This window comes from Trifolium pratense, linkage group LG2, assembly GCF_020283565.1.
Source record: "Trifolium pratense cultivar HEN17-A07 linkage group LG2, ARS_RC_1.1, whole genome shotgun sequence".
NCBI classification, from domain to species: Eukaryota; Viridiplantae; Streptophyta; class Magnoliopsida; order Fabales; family Fabaceae; genus Trifolium; species Trifolium pratense.
In genome coordinates, this window is record NC_060060.1 from 38,003,558 (window position 1) to 38,021,000 (window position 17,443).

Consider the following 17,443-nt stretch of genomic DNA (forward strand, 5'->3'; position numbering starts at 1 on the left):
CAAATATATGTATTTTTTTATTTTAGTAACATGACCGCAAAAAGTTCAAGATAATGTTACTATTTTTAGTTTTTTTTAACTAGTGTTCTAAAACCACCGGTAAGCATTTTTTCTTAAGCTAATTATAGATTTAACGGTTTGAACCGTTAAATAATTAACGGCTGAGATTTGATAATTGTGTTAATTTGTTAAGAAAGAGGGAATCCCAATCCGTAGGTACATAGTATACTAGAAGTAATCATCTGTGTTTAAACATAATTATTCAAAATCAAAACTAGAAGTAGTCATCTGTGTTTAAACCTTAATTAATTAATTACTGTATTATTCAAAATCAAAAGACTACTTCAACAAATGGACAATTACCAACCACGATTTGTTTGAACGAATTTACAGTCCTTACAGTTCTTCAACAAAAGCGAGTAGCCGAGTACAACTTGCGTGCGTTGACCAAACGACACGTAAAATCGTAAATAATACAGTATATATATATATAGGAGTATTTTTTTCTCAAAAAAAAAAAATATATAGGAGTATTTTGTTTTGACAGAAAATAAAATACGGTACATACATATCCAAACAAAAGCCAATTGACAATTTAATTTATTTTGGTATAAACGAGAGTCGAAGTCCAAAAAGAAACAAAAAGAAATTAAGCTAATGCTCTTAAGTATCTAAGCCTAAAAAATATCATCAAATAAGAGTTGCCTAAGCTTATTAGGAAGAGACTCCATAATAATAAGATTTCAAGACATAGAAGTAAGGCTAAAATTAGCCGATCAGTCCGTACTTCTGTTGCATTTCTGTTAGGTGTGAACAAAATGAATTTGTCAATCTTTGTGCGGAAACTCTTGAATACGTCAAATTAGTGAAAGAGTGTGTTCTTTGATATTGCACTTGTTTGTGACCATGTTTATGAGAATCTTCGAGTCACTTTCCACAATCAAATGAGATAAACCGTCCCTTCATGTTATGTCTAGTTCCAAATCCACGCTATGTCTAGTTCCAGGTGCATGCCCCACATCTCTGCATGAAGAGCATCACACGCTCAAATCTTTCGACTATAGCCCTTGATTCATCTGCCATCTGAATCTCGAAATAGGCCACCACAACCCACAGTTGAACCAAGCTCTTTGCAAGTCACGCCACAATTTAGTTTGACCCAACCATCTTGAGGCTTCTTCCAACCTATGTAAATAATTTCCCAATTCTAAGGAAAACACTGCCGTTGATTGAAGCAACTTATTTCAGTGACCCTGATAAAATTTTGAATGACATTGAAGGATTGGTTGGACACCAGAAACATTCTGGAGGAAAAAGTCTAAATCATACCTACACTGCAACAGAACAGTCCCAAAGCACATGAAGAATAGTCTCGTCATCATTCCCACAACAAAAACATATAGAAGATACGTCAACACCTCACTTACTTCTTCGATAGTTGGTTAAAATGTAACCATGGTCACCAACCACATGAATGCAAGACATCATGAAAAATTAGCCGCCTTGTTAATTATTTTGTGGTTTGTGGCATGCACATTTAATTAAAGATTTTAATAACACAGTATAGTTGAAATATATAAAATCTCATTTAATAATGTACCAAAAAAAATCTCATTTAATAAAAAGAAATTTTGAATTTTAGTCTTTGACGTTCTATTAAATAAATTTATTTTCAGACTGATTGCATCACTCATTCACTCCTAAAATTATTCTATACTGTACCATTTATTTTTATATTTAATATACTGCACATCGTCTAATCATGTTAGTATTACAATATAAAAATAAATAATCACTTCAATGTCGCTATATGCTTCATGCCTGAATAATAGTACTACAGGAGGTGAAATATTAACGCATCAACTAGTTAATACTTAATATAAAAACTAGTTTATAATATAAAAAACTTTAATTTTGAATTTGCATTTCACGTTGACGACGCGGAAAGTATCATTTGAATGATGAATAAAATTATCACATGATTAATTAAGTAATACTACCTCCGTCCATTTTTTATTTTACTCAAAAACAACGATATTCATTCATTCATTCAAATTTATAGGAAATACATCAATCGAAATCATTACAAATTCAATTTCGCTAAAAACTTATAAGAATGAATCTGCAATCAGACTCACATCATCTGAGTTAATAGCATAAAACGGCCTAATGTCTAAGAAAAAACCTACAATTGATATGACAAACTTCAAATGTCCGGAATAATCATGTATCCGGATATGCAACGTTGATGATGCTAAAGTCATTGAATCTGCACTGAATTGAGATCGAAACAAACCTGCAAATCTGAACAAAAATAAACGTCATACCAAGACGAGACAAACACTGTACACAGACGGGATAAACAAAACTCCACACTAAGACGAGATTAAAATAACACCAGACGAAAAAAATCACAGAAGAAAAAACTCGAATAAAACTTAAAAAAATATGTGAATAGTAGCTCAAATGAGTTCTTATATAAGCTCCATTACAATTAAGTTTAACACAATTTTCATATGGTCTCTTCCATATATAATGTAGATACTAGATAGTGTTAAAATGTATTGACCCTCCGATCAGGTGTGAATGATCGCCCTTATCAATTGCTCTAATCAAGTCAAGAATGACACACTTTGTGTTACTATTTCTATGTAAGCATCTCTTTAATTTGATTGGTATTATTAAATTAATCGTTATGTATTAAATATTTGATCTTAATTTGACCAACATTTATATATCTGGGCTAATATATTTAGTTTATTTGAATTATTTAATTACAAGTTTTATAAATTTAATTTAAAAAGTATGTTGTGGAAGTTGCTGAATTATTTTTTTCTTGAAAATATTTGATTTAAAATCATTTTAATAATTTAATGAAAATATTGTCTTTACATAATTTATTACAATTAGAAAATTATTAATTAAAATATAAAATATACTATTTCAAAAAAAAAAATACATAATTTAGTTTTGGTCAATAAAATAATTTTAGGGGTAAATAAGTTTTACGTTTCTAAAAAAAATGAGAAATTTAATTTTTAATTCCTAAAAATGAAAACAAGGTTTTCTTCGCCCCAAAATTTTCTATTTTTTGTTTCTATTGATGAACTTATGTTCATGTTAATGTAAAAACTATGACATGTAAATGTTCACTTTATAATATATTTCTTTTGACAGAAAATGTTCTCATTTTCTCTTTTATAATTATAAGTAAACAATCACACATTTTATTTAGTGGAGACTTTCTTAAATGGTAGGCCAGCATGAATTTCACCTAGTTATTAAAGTATTGAAAATATTGTGTTGCTAATAACACTTATATCCTTTAATTTAATTTTATTATTTTTTTTTTTTTGGTTTTTCACCACCAGTTTAATCTGGTTCGGGGGTCAGTTTTGGCATCAAGTGGTTCCAGCCCCCTCCCGATCGCAGTTGCGGGGGATCGAACCGTGGTCCTCCCTACCAAGTTCAGCGCCAATCACCACTGAACCAACTAACGATTGGTTTAATTTAATTTTATTTAGTAAAGGTGTTGGTTTCATTTTTATAAAAGGTGGTATTAATGTATTACAATGGGCCTCAAACCATTGTTTAAAGAAATTTTCTCTCGCCACCCCCACCCCGCAATGGGTAATATGTAATAACCCGTGTGTATAAAGGACATGTTTAGATTATGTTTTCCGAATCATAGTGAGCGGAATATATCTTTTGAACCATTTTTTGTTTGAAACGGAGATTCCAAACTTAAGTCTTAGGGGCAAAAACGGATTTTCAAGGGAGATAAGAGAAACATGGGGTGGAAAAATTCTTGTTTCAGTCTTTTGTTTGTTAGAAAAACTGAAAATTGGGCCAGTTCATTATTGGCCAAAAATATTGTAAGTGAGCCCAATTCCAATTGGTTTCATACCCTATCTTGTCCGATAATTTCTCTTCCAACTCTCCCGGTGATTCTTTTTAACCTCCCGAAATTCCAATTTTGTTCTTGCAGAAAAATTCGGTACGCATAAACCAATTTTTTTCTTAGTGCAAATTAAGAAAAAATTCGGTAAGTAGAAACTGAATATTTTTTCAAGGCAAAAAAAATTCGATAAACAAGAACCGATTTTTTTATACAAGGACAAAAACGGAAATTCAGGAGATAAAAAAAAATGTAGAGGTGGATAGAGAATTTATCATCTTGTCCAACGACGTGGCCTAATTTAATTTTCTAACATGATAAAATGGTTTATGCCTAAATTCTTGTGATCATGCTGCTGATGTTGTTAGTCTAATAACACGCCTATTAATTTTACTTGTTGCTGATATACATTACTTTCGTCTCATCTTTTTGACAGAGTTTACTTGTTGCTGATTAAATGGTTTTTGCCTAAACTCAAAGTGATCATATTGACATGTTTTATGCATTAGCGGCTAAAATTATATGTTGATGATTCATCATTAAATACATAAACCGTGATTAAAGGAAAATAAAATTAGTCGTTGATGATTAAATGATAAGTTATATGCTTATAAGTTATTTGAAATAACATTTAAAAAATAAACTATATAAGCTAGTAAGATACACTATAAAGTATAAACTCTTTTTGAAAAATGTTTACCAAACGAATCTTTTGTTTATCATATAAGCTTATAAGCTATAATCTTGTCTTACCAAATAGAACTTAATAATGAGTTCAATTTGTATTTTCAGGTGATTGATTCTCGCCACGGTGCATAAATAAGAGAAATATTGTAAAAAATTATATAAACGTCGCCTGAGAGATTCAAACTCTCGCGGGGAAACCCCATGTACTTAGCAGGCACACGCCTTAACCACTCGGCCAAAGCGACAACATGTGTATGTAATATTTTTCATACAACTTAACATGTGGACGCTTAGAGAATTGTTTTGGTTTCATACAACCTAGTTAATTTAGATTTAATTTCATTGTGACCGGTTGTAAAAAAAAAAGAACATGAACTTCTTATGACGAGACCCAACAAATTTATTTATTAACTTTAATCAGAGTTTAACACAATTTTTTTCAATTTCTATTTAATTAATATATTATAGTCTCTTCATTTTTTCCCACCCAATTTCTTTCTTTTTACAACTATTTTTCCTTCATACTAAGGATCGTGCACATAAGACATCCATCAATCCATCATCACTTAGTTTATTGAGCTAAAAACCCGTGAATATGTGTCGTATAACAAGTTTTGTACTAATTTATACACAACAATAATAGGACAAAATATTAAACGTGGGGGGTTGTAATTTACAATTCAAATATGTTTCACTCTATTCAAATGGTTTATTATCCATAAACTATTATGTTTCATTGACAAAAAATATTACTAGCTTCTAAAACACAACCCACACAGTATCGGATAGGAACATAGTTTACGGAATACACTTATTCTGTGTTTTGAAAAGATTCATGCTTATATTGTGTTAAAAAATATAACATCTCAAACTCTCTCTTTTATTTTTATTTAACATCTCTAACTCATTAGTCAATACTAGATGAGGATTTGCTAGTTGCTACACTAAAAGACATCCATGGAGTTTAGTCACGCGTTAGTATTGTCCGATTGATATCGGACCATCTTAATTCTGGATTTAAGTTTGATAATTTTGAAATTCTAAAATAAAAAATAGGTCATTTTTTAGTTTGTCCGATCAAAACCGCACAAACATTAATATTGTGACTGAATGTGGGATAAATGTTGATTCCATGGAGTCCAATTTCGTCGATTCATAGCCTCTAACGGTAGAAGTTAGCAAATTGACCATTTTAAATGATGTTTTACTTCCATAAAAAGAATGATCTTTTATGATTTCAAATATGAATTTGTTGACTCATAAAAGTAAGGATTATTTTGACTGATATTTATAATTTTGAGTCTAATTTAATTTTGTTACTTGTTGATAATGATTTACTTTTATTTTTTCTTTGTTATTTTTATTTTATAGATTATCGCCACTTAAGATAGTCATGTATTCCATTTAATATTTGAATATTAATTTGTCATAGTTTAGCTCATTCCGCTAAACCTAATATATATTGGTTACTTTTAGATTTTTATATGCAGAGGTTATATATGAACTACTCCATTATATTTCCTTCTTAATTTTTGGCCTGTTTAACAATAAATTCCCTATATGTTTTATTGGGAGTTGAGGTAGATTCTTAACATGTTTTATGAGTCATTTCACTTATATGTTGTTGAACTTCAACTTTTACAATCAATGTGAAAATTTAACTCATACTCGATATATCTCAACATCTTCCCTCAAGTGTGAGTCTATCTAGTACCACTATTGGACCAGGAGGAGGAGACTCGGTAGGTTGGATCATCACATTAGACCTTGAGCAACCACATAAGTGACTTTTAACACCATAATTTTTCTCAAAACCTTAAAATATTAAGTTTATATGTCATTTCACTTATATATTCCTGAACATTAACTTTCTCAAAGAATGTGGAACTTAACCCACACTTGATAAATTTTAACATATCTTCTTAAATGTGAGTGTATGCATGATTCATCATCATTCACTTATTGCCCCAATCAAGTCGAGCTGATGTCTGATTTCACTATTCAGTCTTGAGAGGAGGTTTCATTAGGTTGAAGTAACGCATTAATTGAACTAAGTGTGTTACAAATGTTTCTGGTAGGACTTTTATGATTAGAATCTTCTGTAAGGAAAGTAAACTCAACCAGCACTATTCATCTGCTGAGTAGGACGTCCATTAATAAAACTTGTAAGTGGATCAATTTTTTTCTTTGGTGTAATTTATTTTATTTTTATATAAAACTCTATAATTATATTATTACAATTACCAAGCTCAAGTCCGTGAGTATATAAGGATTTAAATACTATTTATACTACTTATATTTTGGAATGGATTGTCAAATCAAATTTATATTTGAAGACAAAAACAACAAAACGTGTTTTCATTTTATTCTCTTGAAAATTATACTAATACTTTTTGGAATGAATTGTCAAATCAAATTATATATTTGAAGACAAAAAAAAAATAAACGCGTTTTTCATTGATTCTCCATACTAATATATGATTGAGTTACACATTGATTCAACTGTTGTGATCAATTGTTTGAAAGGAGAATCTGCAGGAAGTGCTCAAAGGAGAAGCCTTATTTAATAGAGACAAATTTAGTAGAGTCGTGTTTTCTTTTACATATCAAGATGAAGATTTGAATCCAAATGTTTTGAATATATGTAGCACTATTATACTCAATTGTTACCCCTATGATGGATGATGGATAAATCATTCAATTTATGTAGCAGTGCCTGCCCATGTTCGTATCAAGAAGATGATTTGGTTAAGCAATGTAGCCAATGAATATCACAACAAGGTCGTGCCAACGAAATATGCCATAAAAAACCAATAACAAAATATTTAGTATACTATATTGAATATTTTCAATTATTTAATCTAATGAATACATATTAGAATGTCATAAAAAGGAATTGGCAGTGATTTCCAACATATATATATATTTTATCAAAAAGATTGATAAAATAAATAAACGTATATTTTATCAAAAAATAGTGGTAACCACACTCCTTTCCAGCTGTTCAATCCCTGCATTTCATATGTTCTATATCTTCTTTGATGAAGACAAATATCTCTCCCCCGAAACATATCCTCTATTATCCCAATTGATAGCATCCAAAGTGAATAAATGTCATTTCCCATAGCCATTTACTTAATTAATATTTTTCAAGGGGCAAGTTTTTTTTATCAATACTAATCACAAACATTAGAAATGCTCCTAGATCATATCTTTATCTTACATGCATATGTATGCATAATATATATAGTAGAAAGCATCCAACTTCAACAAAGGTCACAACGACATGTCATCCACTCCACAAATTAAACAATGAAGAATACTTAGGTTGCCTAAATTAACAGGCTAAGAATAGGAATCGCAAATGGACTCATTTTCAATGGGTAATTGCAAAAACGGTAGATAAGGTAAAAATTCGCACTGAAGATAATAGAAACGGGTACAAGTAATTATCCGAAAAATTAAATGAGTATGAGTGCGGGTATTCTAATATCCACCCTGCCTGTGCCTGGTATCCATATATTTTAGGAAAAATTATATCCATCTCCTCTGCAAGTTTTTCTAAATGACACGGACCCCTCTAATTTTACATTAAACGGTGACTTCTCTTGAAATATATAAAAAAATTCTCTTATCAACTTAACACAGTTAATTAATTTGTTAAACACTCCTCTAATTTTACCCTAAGCACTAACCTCCCATAAAGGTCTCTTAAAATAGATAAAAACATCAACTTAAAGTTAATATTGTTTATTCTTTATATCTAAAACTACTATTTTTCTATGGATGATGGTTGCTCTGTAATCTGTAGATAAAGTAAGAGTACTAGTCAAGATCAATATTCAAAATCGGTATGCTCATTTCTCCATCAAAATGTACAAGCAAAACACACAACATGGTTAGGTTTATCAATTATCGCATTAATTCATTGTTTCCCATTTTCTATCCTAAAACTCAGAAACATGAAGCAAAATGAAGGATAACCAAAAGTGTAACAAAAGGAAAAACAAACATGAAGAAACATGGGTTAGACTTTTTTTTTGTTGATTTTCCTTCATTTGAATTGTACTTTTTTATAATGTCCCTTCAAAATTTGTAATTTTATTTATTAATAATTTTTTTTGGATGTTGCAAATAATAGGAGGCAACTTTGAAGTGCTATCATAATTGAAAAGCTTTTAAAAGAAGGACTATTCCTTCAATTCTTTTTCACCAAGTTTTATTCATATATTTTTTATGAAAGCAAGGATTGATATGTCAAGGCTCAAATCTTATAAGACGCGTTGATTCGGACCCAACACTTTGTCTTTGTATGTTTTTCATTTTCCTTGGAATACGAAGGCAATCAAATCTATGTCAATTCCTCATATATAAAACTTTGTCTTTAGGTGTTACTCTTTCAATTGTTTATGTTTTATTCTCTTCATGGAAAATCATTTTTTAGATTACGTTAATAGTTGATTTGAAAGTGGGAGTTTGGTATCTTAAATTGATTTTGAGCTAAGTGTTAAAAGAGTTGAAATACATGTTTAATTACACACAAAAAAATAAATTGTTAATCAAAATTGGTTTAACAAGTGATCGATTAAAGAGATGGTCAAAGGAGCCTCAATTATTAGCTCATAAGACGAGTATAAATGCAACCGAACATGAGAAAACCAAATCTTTCTCAAGCCTACTAAAGTCTAGTATGGTCGTCAAGGCTTGAGGCTTGGTCAAAATACACTAGACATCGACTATTTACGGCGCGACTACCCTTAGATTAGAAGGCAAAGATTGTGGACACCACTTTAAAAAAAAATCATGTATTACGAATGAGGTTAATATATCATGTTGTAACAATAATAATCCGGAATGGGAACATATGCTTATCAAATCGAATACAGTATATAGGATCCTATGGTACTTAATTACCTAATTCTGTAAATAATAACAGCCAAGTATAATTTTCAAAATGTTACTATATTGATACAATAATCCCATTCCCAGTACGCCAAACATCCAAAAGACTATCCATTTCCAATTTTTTTAACTATTCTGGAGAATCATTACACTATGCTTTAAGGTGGGTTGTTTAAAGGTACTATAAAAAAATTCTTTATACAGGATAGCAATACTTACCACTTACCAGACAGTGGCAGAAACGTAATTTCAGACAAAATAATTTAGCAAAATACTAACAAGTTGGTAAGTAGTAACCAACCAGCTCAAATTATTCTTGTTTATAAATGCCAACCTGATGATGATGATAAGAATCATGAGCTTCACTCACTTGTGTAAGTTGTTTTCTTCTTAGCTCTTGTTTCATTATAAATAATAATCATTCATATTAACATTAACATTAGTCATTAGTCATTACATTCTTAATTAATCACGGTATTATTAATCAATTAAGAATCCATGGCCTCTTCAATCTCAACTTTGTATCTCGTAATGTTATTGTTATCAATAACAATAGTAATGTCCTTGGCTACCAAAAAGACTTACATAGTTCACATGAAACACAATGCATCATCATCCATGTACTCTTCCATTCTCAAATCTTCTTCTCATTCTGATTCTCTTCTTTATACCTATACTAACTCTTACAACGGTTTCGCTGTTTCCCTTGATAATGAACAAGCGCAAAAACTGCTTAATTCTGATTCAGTACTTGGTGTATACGAAGATACCCTGTACTCACTGCACACAACCCGAACTCCAGAGTTTTTGGGTCTTCTTCAAATTCAGACCCATTCTCAGTATATTCATCAACCTTCATACGACGTTGTTATTGGAGTTCTTGACACTGGCGTATGGCCAGAATCACAGAGTTTCCATGATTCTCAAATGCCCCAAATCCCAACAAGATGGCGTGGAAAGTGTGAATCAGCACCAGAATTCAATCCTTCACTCTGTAACAAGAAACTCATTGGTGCTAGAAGTTTCTCCAAGGGCTATCTAATGGGTTCCACCGGAGGTGGTAGAAGAAAAGCTACGGACACTATTTCACCTCGTGACAGAGATGGTCATGGTACTCACACTGCAACCACCGCCGCTGGCTCTGCCGTAGCCAACGCTACTCTTCTCGGTTACGCTACCACTCTTCTCGGTTACGCTACCGGAACTGCACGTGGTATGGCTCCTCAGGCGCGAATCGCTGTTTACAAAGTCTGTTGGACAGACGGTTGCTTTGCTTCCGATATACTCGCCGGAATAGATCAAGCGATTCAAGACGGCGTTGATGTGTTATCGCTCTCCCTCGGTGGTTCATCTTCAACTCCTTATTACTTCGACACAGTCGCAATCGGAGCTTTTGCGGCGGTGGAGAGGGGGATATTCGTTTCTTGTTCGGCGGGGAATACCGGACCTCGCAGCGGTTCGTTGTCGAATGTAGCTCCGTGGCTCATGACCGTCGGAGCAGGGACGCTGGATCGGGATTTTCCGGCTTACGCTATGCTCGGAAACGGAAAACGTTTCTCTGGCGTTTCGCTTTACAGTGGAGAAGGAATGGGAAACGAACCGGTTGGTTTGGTTTATTTTAACGAACGGTTCAACTCATCGAGCAGTATATGTATGCCCGGTTCGCTTGACCCAGAAATCGTGCGCGGGAAAGTTGTTGTTTGTGATAGAGGTGTTAACTCACGTGTTGAGAAAGGCACGGTGGTGAGTGACGCCGGAGGAGTTGGGATGATTCTTGCTAACACGGCGGCGAGCGGTGAGGGATTGGTGGCTGATAGTCACTTGGTACCCGCCGTGGCGGTTGGAAAAACAGAGGGAGATGAGATAAAAATGTATGCATCGTTGGATCGTAATCCAACGGCTGTCCTTAGTTTCGGTGGAACTGTTTTGAACGTGAAACCTTCGCCCGTGATAGCATCTTTCAGCTCTCGTGGGCCCAATGGTGTGACCCCCCAGATTCTAAAACCGGATATTATTGGGCCTGGCGTAAATATCTTAGCGGGCTGGACCGGTGCTGTTGGGCCTTCTGGCTCACAAGACACTCGCAAAACTCAATTCAATATCATGTCTGGTAATATAATTTAATACTCGTACTATAGTATATTAATTTGAAACATAATTTAATACTAGTACTATACTATAGTATGATATTGAATTGTTAATTTTGTGAATGTGATTTTGTTAGGTACGTCAATGTCATGTCCACACATAAGTGGAGTAGCTGCATTATTGAAAGCGGTTCATCCGGATTGGAGTCCAAGTTCAATCAAATCAGCTCTCATGACAACAGCTTATACCATTGACAACACTGAGTCTCCTCTAAGGGATGCAATGGGGGAGGCTTTATCCACACCGTGGGCTTATGGGTCAGGACATGTCAACCCACAAAAGGCCCTATCACCTGGGCTTGTCTATGATGTTGACACTAACGATTACATTGCATTTTTGTGCTCCTTAAACTACACACTTGACCATGTGAAACTCATTGTCAAGCGTCCTAATGTTAATTGTTCTACTTATTTGTCTGACCCCGGTGATCTTAATTATCCATCATTTTCTGTTGTTTTTGGAAACAATAGTAGCGTTGTTCAATACACACGTACACTCACTAACGTTGGGGAGTCCGGATCAGTCTATGAAGTGGCCGTGAGTGGACCATCGACGGTTGGGATATCGGTGAACCCTACCAAGCTTGTATTTGAACAAGTTGGAGAAAGGCAAACATACATGGTGAAGTTTGTTTCCAACAGAGATTCTGTTGATGAATCGATTACGTGTGATTTTGGCAGTATTACGTGGAGCAATGAACGACACCAAGTTAGAAGTCCAATTGCTTTTACATGGACCAATTTATGATATGTTTTGGATAGCTACTGTGTTATTGTAGCCCAATAGGCAATAGGATAGCCCTATTGGAGTTGATCTAAAAAAGAAAACGACAAAAACAAACCAGCTGCTTGGAGCTATGGATAATGGGATATTGTTGTTGCAATCAGTAAGTAACATAGCATTATGATGAGATTAATTAGTCATACTCAGAAGTAACAGCTAATGTAACAAGACATTATTATTAAGCGTTAAAAATAGTGTAATTCGACAGGCTTTGACAGAACATAATGCTATGCACCAAGTATGATTAAAGTATGTTTGGAATTTTCTTCAATTTTTATGATAATTTCCAAGTTTTTGAACCCACTTTGAGTACACTAAATTGCTCACTAACTTTGTAAGAAACACTCAAATATGTTTCTGATTTTATAAATATTACTCCTTCTGAAATTTGAACCCACTTTGAGTACACTAAATTGCTCACTAACTTTGTAAGAAAGACTCAAATATGTTTCTGATTTTATAAATATTACTCCTTCTGAAAGTATGTTAGAGAATAAATTGATAGTAAGTGGATAAAGTTAAGGATAAAATTAACAGTAAATTATTAAAATATAAGGATTTAATTGATAATAAGTAACTAAAATATGAACTTACTTGATAGATTAATAAAGTTAGAGACATTTTTGAGATATTCTCAAAGTCATAGATCTATTTGAGAATCTCCTACGGTTGCTTTTGAATTTTAAGATTTTCAAAATTGAGATTTTGAGTTTTTTTTTTTTTAGAAACAGAAAACATGTCGGTCCATATTTTTTTTTTTTGAGAAATGATATTCATACACAATTTATTTTACACAATACAGAGACATTTTCAAAAAGGAAAGGATATTTTGTCAAACCAAAAACTTTATATTCCACACTTTTTGCATGAACAGTATTTGTGTAACAAAAATTGTGTCAAAATAACATAACTGTTCAAAATATTATATCACCGAAGAAATTATCGGGTCGAGTCACATACTAAGTTGCTCTTTGAAAATGTTTTGCGACTTTGTCAAAATTGTGTGAGAGGTACTAGGATAAAGCGGGACAATTCAAATTGATATTGAATAGCTATTGTACGATAGAAATCGGTAAAATATTACAACACAATTGGACCACACACTTAAATAAAAGAAAAAAAAAAATCAATTTCGTTTATTAAAAAGTTACTAGTGTTGGTTACTCAAGAGTGTCATTGGTGTTCCCCGTTTACAAAACTAAATAGCATTACGATATTCCACAAGTGTTCACCTTATAAACACTACTATAGAGTGTGTGTTGTTCCTCCAATACAAGACTTATTGAATCTTTTAGAATTCACACTACACATTAGTTCAAAACTTATTTATTTCTTACTAATTCCTTTTAAATTCTAAACACTTGTTACAACACTTACAAAGTTGAGGACTAAATTAGTGGTTGATTCCACAAACTTTACCATATCAAACTAAATTTTATAAACACTATACTTTAGAGATCTTTTGCAAAATTAAGGTGTGTATCCCCTTGATTTTAGAAAACTCATTATAAAACTAAACATGAACAAAGTGCATAAAAACAGTTTACTAAATTTTTATAAAACCCAAACTTATCTCATAGTACCAACAAACAAAGACAGAGAAGCACGTATATATAGTGCAGAACGCAGGTCTGAGGTCTGAGGAGATTAATGAAATTCACAAATATATATATATATACGGAAACATCACGAGACAGTATTGCTCTGCAAAATTGAGCACACCCATGTGTGAATTATTTATTTCTTTTCCTTATATACCGTACGCGCGTGCAGTAAATGAGACAGAGAGGGGGAAAAAGCAAAAGAAGATACTATCCTCCTATACTACTACTGTATTAGCAACTTCTACCGCAGTATATGCTGCACAGTGCACACGGTCATTCATCAAAGTTAACAACCCATTTCCTTTGAATTACTAATTACTGGCTATTTCTCAGTTTCTTGTTCCAAAACGATTCTTTGCTTGAATGACCACTAAATGGTGTACCGAATGTAAAGTCATTTCCCGTGTACTGTGCTCTCTGTGTGTATGTGTCAGTTATTATGCAGAAAAAAGAAAATTAGCTCACTTATTTTCCTGCCGTGCACCCCATTTTCATCGATCATCAACTTTCATGTAGGACCACAACTCTAACATTTTAAACTTGTAAGAGTAAATAATCAATAAGACAAATCAACACACACTTTTTTCTTTACTCTTTTCACAGATAAAAACACTATTCTTATCATGATTTTAGGAAACTAGCAGGACTCATGATCTGTCAAACATCCCAGCAGCCTTTACCAATCAAAGTTTGTGAAATCAACACACATAACTACTCTAAGTCTATGTTTGGTATCACGATGAGAGTATGCTCACTGTGGACAAGCAGTGATCAGAATCACCGTGAGCAAGTGGTGATTCTGATTCTGACGTGCCTACGGTGATATACTCATTCTTCACTTAAAAATGAAGAAGGTTATCGATTAATTAAAGAACCTAATTAATTTCAATATTGGAGAATAATAGTACAAACACAAAGGATGGAATGGAACTTATGATACCAAAAATTACATTACAACTTACAAATGCTTCAAGTATCCACTATCCATATACTGCATAGTTAATTATAAACATTTATTTTTCCAAAATTTATACTGGTCTAGCTAGCTAATATAAATGGAATTTTGTGAAGACTTACAACAAGAGCTGGTTCAGATTTTTTCTCCTTTGGAAAAAATAGAATATACTAGTAGCTAGCAACAACAGAAACAAGAAGGATTAAAACATGAGTCTGTACAACAGCAGCCTGGCTTTACCTTTGGACAAGTTGGGCAAGAACAAGTGCAGGTGCATTTGCAACTGCATAAAGAAGGGCATGATGGACACCCAAAATTGCAACTACTTGGAAAAGTACAACAATTTCCCGAACCACAGCTATGTTTACAGCAATTGGATGATTTGGGACAAGAGAAACAACAGCAACAGCTCCACTTAGGTAAGGAGCAACAACTACTGAATGATGGAAAACAGTTGCTGCAACTGCAACAACTGCTGCAGCTGCATGGTTTACAGTCACTGCAGCAGCATTGTGGCAATTTTAGATGTACAGATAATCCATCACAGCAACAGCAGCAACAGCAGATCCAAGACAGATTAAAACATGGCATTCGACTGCACAAAAAAAGTTAGTTACTCATGTTATTCTATTAAATAACACTTAATACTTTCTACTTACTAGTAATATATATATGCTGGCATGCTGCTGCTTCAATAAATGAAATTTGACTAACTTATCAATCATTGTGTGGTGGTCACTCCTGTTTATATCTCAGAAACACACACACCAATGTTAGCTGAATTTAAGGCTCAGCAACATGATGCAGAGTAAAAAAGGACAAGAAATATTCCATAATCTATGAAATTAGGCATAACAGTGTGTCATTCTTCAAAGTTAAGCTAAACATATACACTTCTCAGAATGTTCCTTGTTATTTTTTTTACTCTTTTTTGCTTGAAACATAACATCTTTCTTATCATTTCAATAAAATAGCTGCATGTGTGGAAAACAGACTACATGGTGACTTGGTGTTGAAGCTGTACAATTTAAAAACCTTCAAATGAATTATACTACTCAAAAGTTTCTTGAATAAACCTTCAATTTGGTTCTAAACTATTGTTCTCTCTTCAATTTGCTCCAAGAATAATAAAAATAATTAGTCCCTCAACTACTTTTAATCTATCAAGTTAGTCCATGAACTATCATAAGGATAGTTTCTGGCTGGACTAAATTGAAGATTTATTCACAAGTTTCGTGGTATAAGCGAATAAAAGTTAGGAGATAAAGAAATGGTACCAGAGCCACTTCCAGAAGCGACAAGACCGGCGATTCTTCTTGTTTCTGCTTGAAAGAGAAATTGTATAAGAATCATGATCTCTTCTAAACTACTAACAAAAGGATGATTGATTTGGTGAGAACATTTCTTACGAAGGTAACAGAGGATCTGAATTTGCCACCACATAATCAGCAAGCCTGTAACATTAATTATGGCATTCAATCAGCAAAAATAAAATCAAATATTTTAAGGAATCACTCTATAGTTTTAAATTCAACAAATTAACATACTCTTTGCAGCATTTTGAAGCTGGTTGAAGGCCTTCCACAGATTTCAATTCTTCCTGGTAGATGCAAAATCATCACTAAATTTGATTTTAACACCAAAAATTGACAGAAAGAGACTACAGAAAAAATCTCTTAAACCCAAATTTCCATGAAATGAAGTTGCCATGTTGCTAATTAGTTATTAATCAAGTAACTTCTAATTAACAACACATATAATTTAATTTAATTTAATTCCATAGAGTAAAATCATGTATGTCTTTCAAATTGGACAATGAGTCACAGACAAAAAGATTCTCTGCAAAATTGAAAAGAGCATCTTCACTTTTTGTTGCTATAATTAAAAACAAAAGAGTTCAAGAATTAGTTTAATTTAAATTTTGAAGTTAGAAAACCTTGTCTCTGAATTTTATAATGCCATGAATACAAACTATAGTACATTTCTTGAATTTGAAATGAAACCACATATCAACTCTAATAGTAATAGTACTTACTTCATTGATCATCACAAAAATGTTAGAAACATTTTGATTAAGAGATTGAAAAAAGCATGTAAGAGATGAAAAGGAAATACTGACCTCAAGAAAACTTATCTCTCTTTCAAGCATCTGAACCTTAGCCATCTCACGGCGTTTGCCATACAAATCAGGATATTCAGGAGGAGACTTAGGAGAAGGAGGAGGAAGTGAAGGAACAGAAGAGGAAGAAGAAGAACGAAGCATAGGAATAGACATTGATATTGAAGAAGAGAGAGGAGAGGAAGAAGAAATGGAAAATAGTTTGAATGTTGCAGTTGGAGACAGTAGTAGCAGTAGTCCTTTTAGTGTTGTGTTGTTTAATATGGAGTGGAGGTGGTAAAGGTAAAGAGAGAGGTGAAGGCACAAGTAACAATAGTAATGGTAAGTGACAAAGAAGAAGCGGCAAA

General features: G+C 32.8%; 2 protein-coding genes and 1 non-coding gene across 3 annotated transcripts; 1 reads left to right on the top strand and 2 right to left on the bottom strand.

Annotated features, from left to right (window-relative positions):
* Positions 1-4,748: 4,748 nt before the first annotated feature.
* On the bottom strand, positions 4,749-4,830 carry TRNAS-GCU. Its single transcript has one exon. It is a non-coding gene; the product is annotated as a tRNA-Ser (tRNA).
* A 4,694-nt stretch (positions 4,831-9,524) lies between these two features.
* On the top strand, positions 9,525-12,670 carry LOC123907342 (subtilisin-like protease SBT1.8). The gene is made up of 2 exons (XM_045957556.1): positions 9,525-11,597; positions 11,712-12,670. The coding sequence occupies exons 1-2, from the start codon at positions 9,986-9,988 to the stop codon at positions 12,380-12,382; spliced, it is 2,283 nt and encodes a 760-aa protein (XP_045813512.1). The 5' UTR covers positions 9,525-9,985; the 3' UTR covers positions 12,383-12,670.
* Positions 12,671-14,944: 2,274 nt separating this feature from the next.
* LOC123907343 (guanine nucleotide-binding protein subunit gamma 3-like) lies at positions 14,945-17,443 on the bottom strand. The gene is made up of 5 exons (XM_045957558.1): positions 17,097-17,443; positions 16,525-16,577; positions 16,387-16,431; positions 16,255-16,299; positions 14,945-15,572 (listed from the first exon to the last, which is right to left on the bottom strand). The coding sequence occupies exons 1-5, from the start codon at positions 17,250-17,252 to the stop codon at positions 15,155-15,157; spliced, it is 717 nt and encodes a 238-aa protein (XP_045813514.1). The 5' UTR covers positions 17,253-17,443; the 3' UTR covers positions 14,945-15,154.

Excerpts from the sequence above, each read along its gene's own strand:
- LOC123907342 (XM_045957556.1), top strand. The coding sequence starts at position 9,986 with ATGGCCTCTTCAATCTCAACTTTGTATCTCGTAATGTTATTGTTATCA. Across the intron at positions 11,598-11,711 it reads TCAATTCAATATCATGTCTG|GTACGTCAATGTCATGTCCA; the intron begins GTAATATAATTT and ends TGATTTTGTTAG.
- LOC123907343 (XM_045957558.1), bottom strand. The coding sequence starts at position 17,252 with ATGTCTATTCCTATGCTTCGTTCTTCTTCTTCCTCTTCTGTTCCTTCA. Across the intron at positions 16,578-17,096 it reads GAGAGATAAGTTTTCTTGAG|GAAGAATTGAAATCTGTGGA; the intron begins GTCAGTATTTCC and ends TGCATCTACCAG. Across the intron at positions 16,300-16,386 it reads TCAGATCCTCTGTTACCTTC|AAACAAGAAGAATCGCCGGT; the intron begins GTAAGAAATGTT and ends TCTTTCAAGCAG.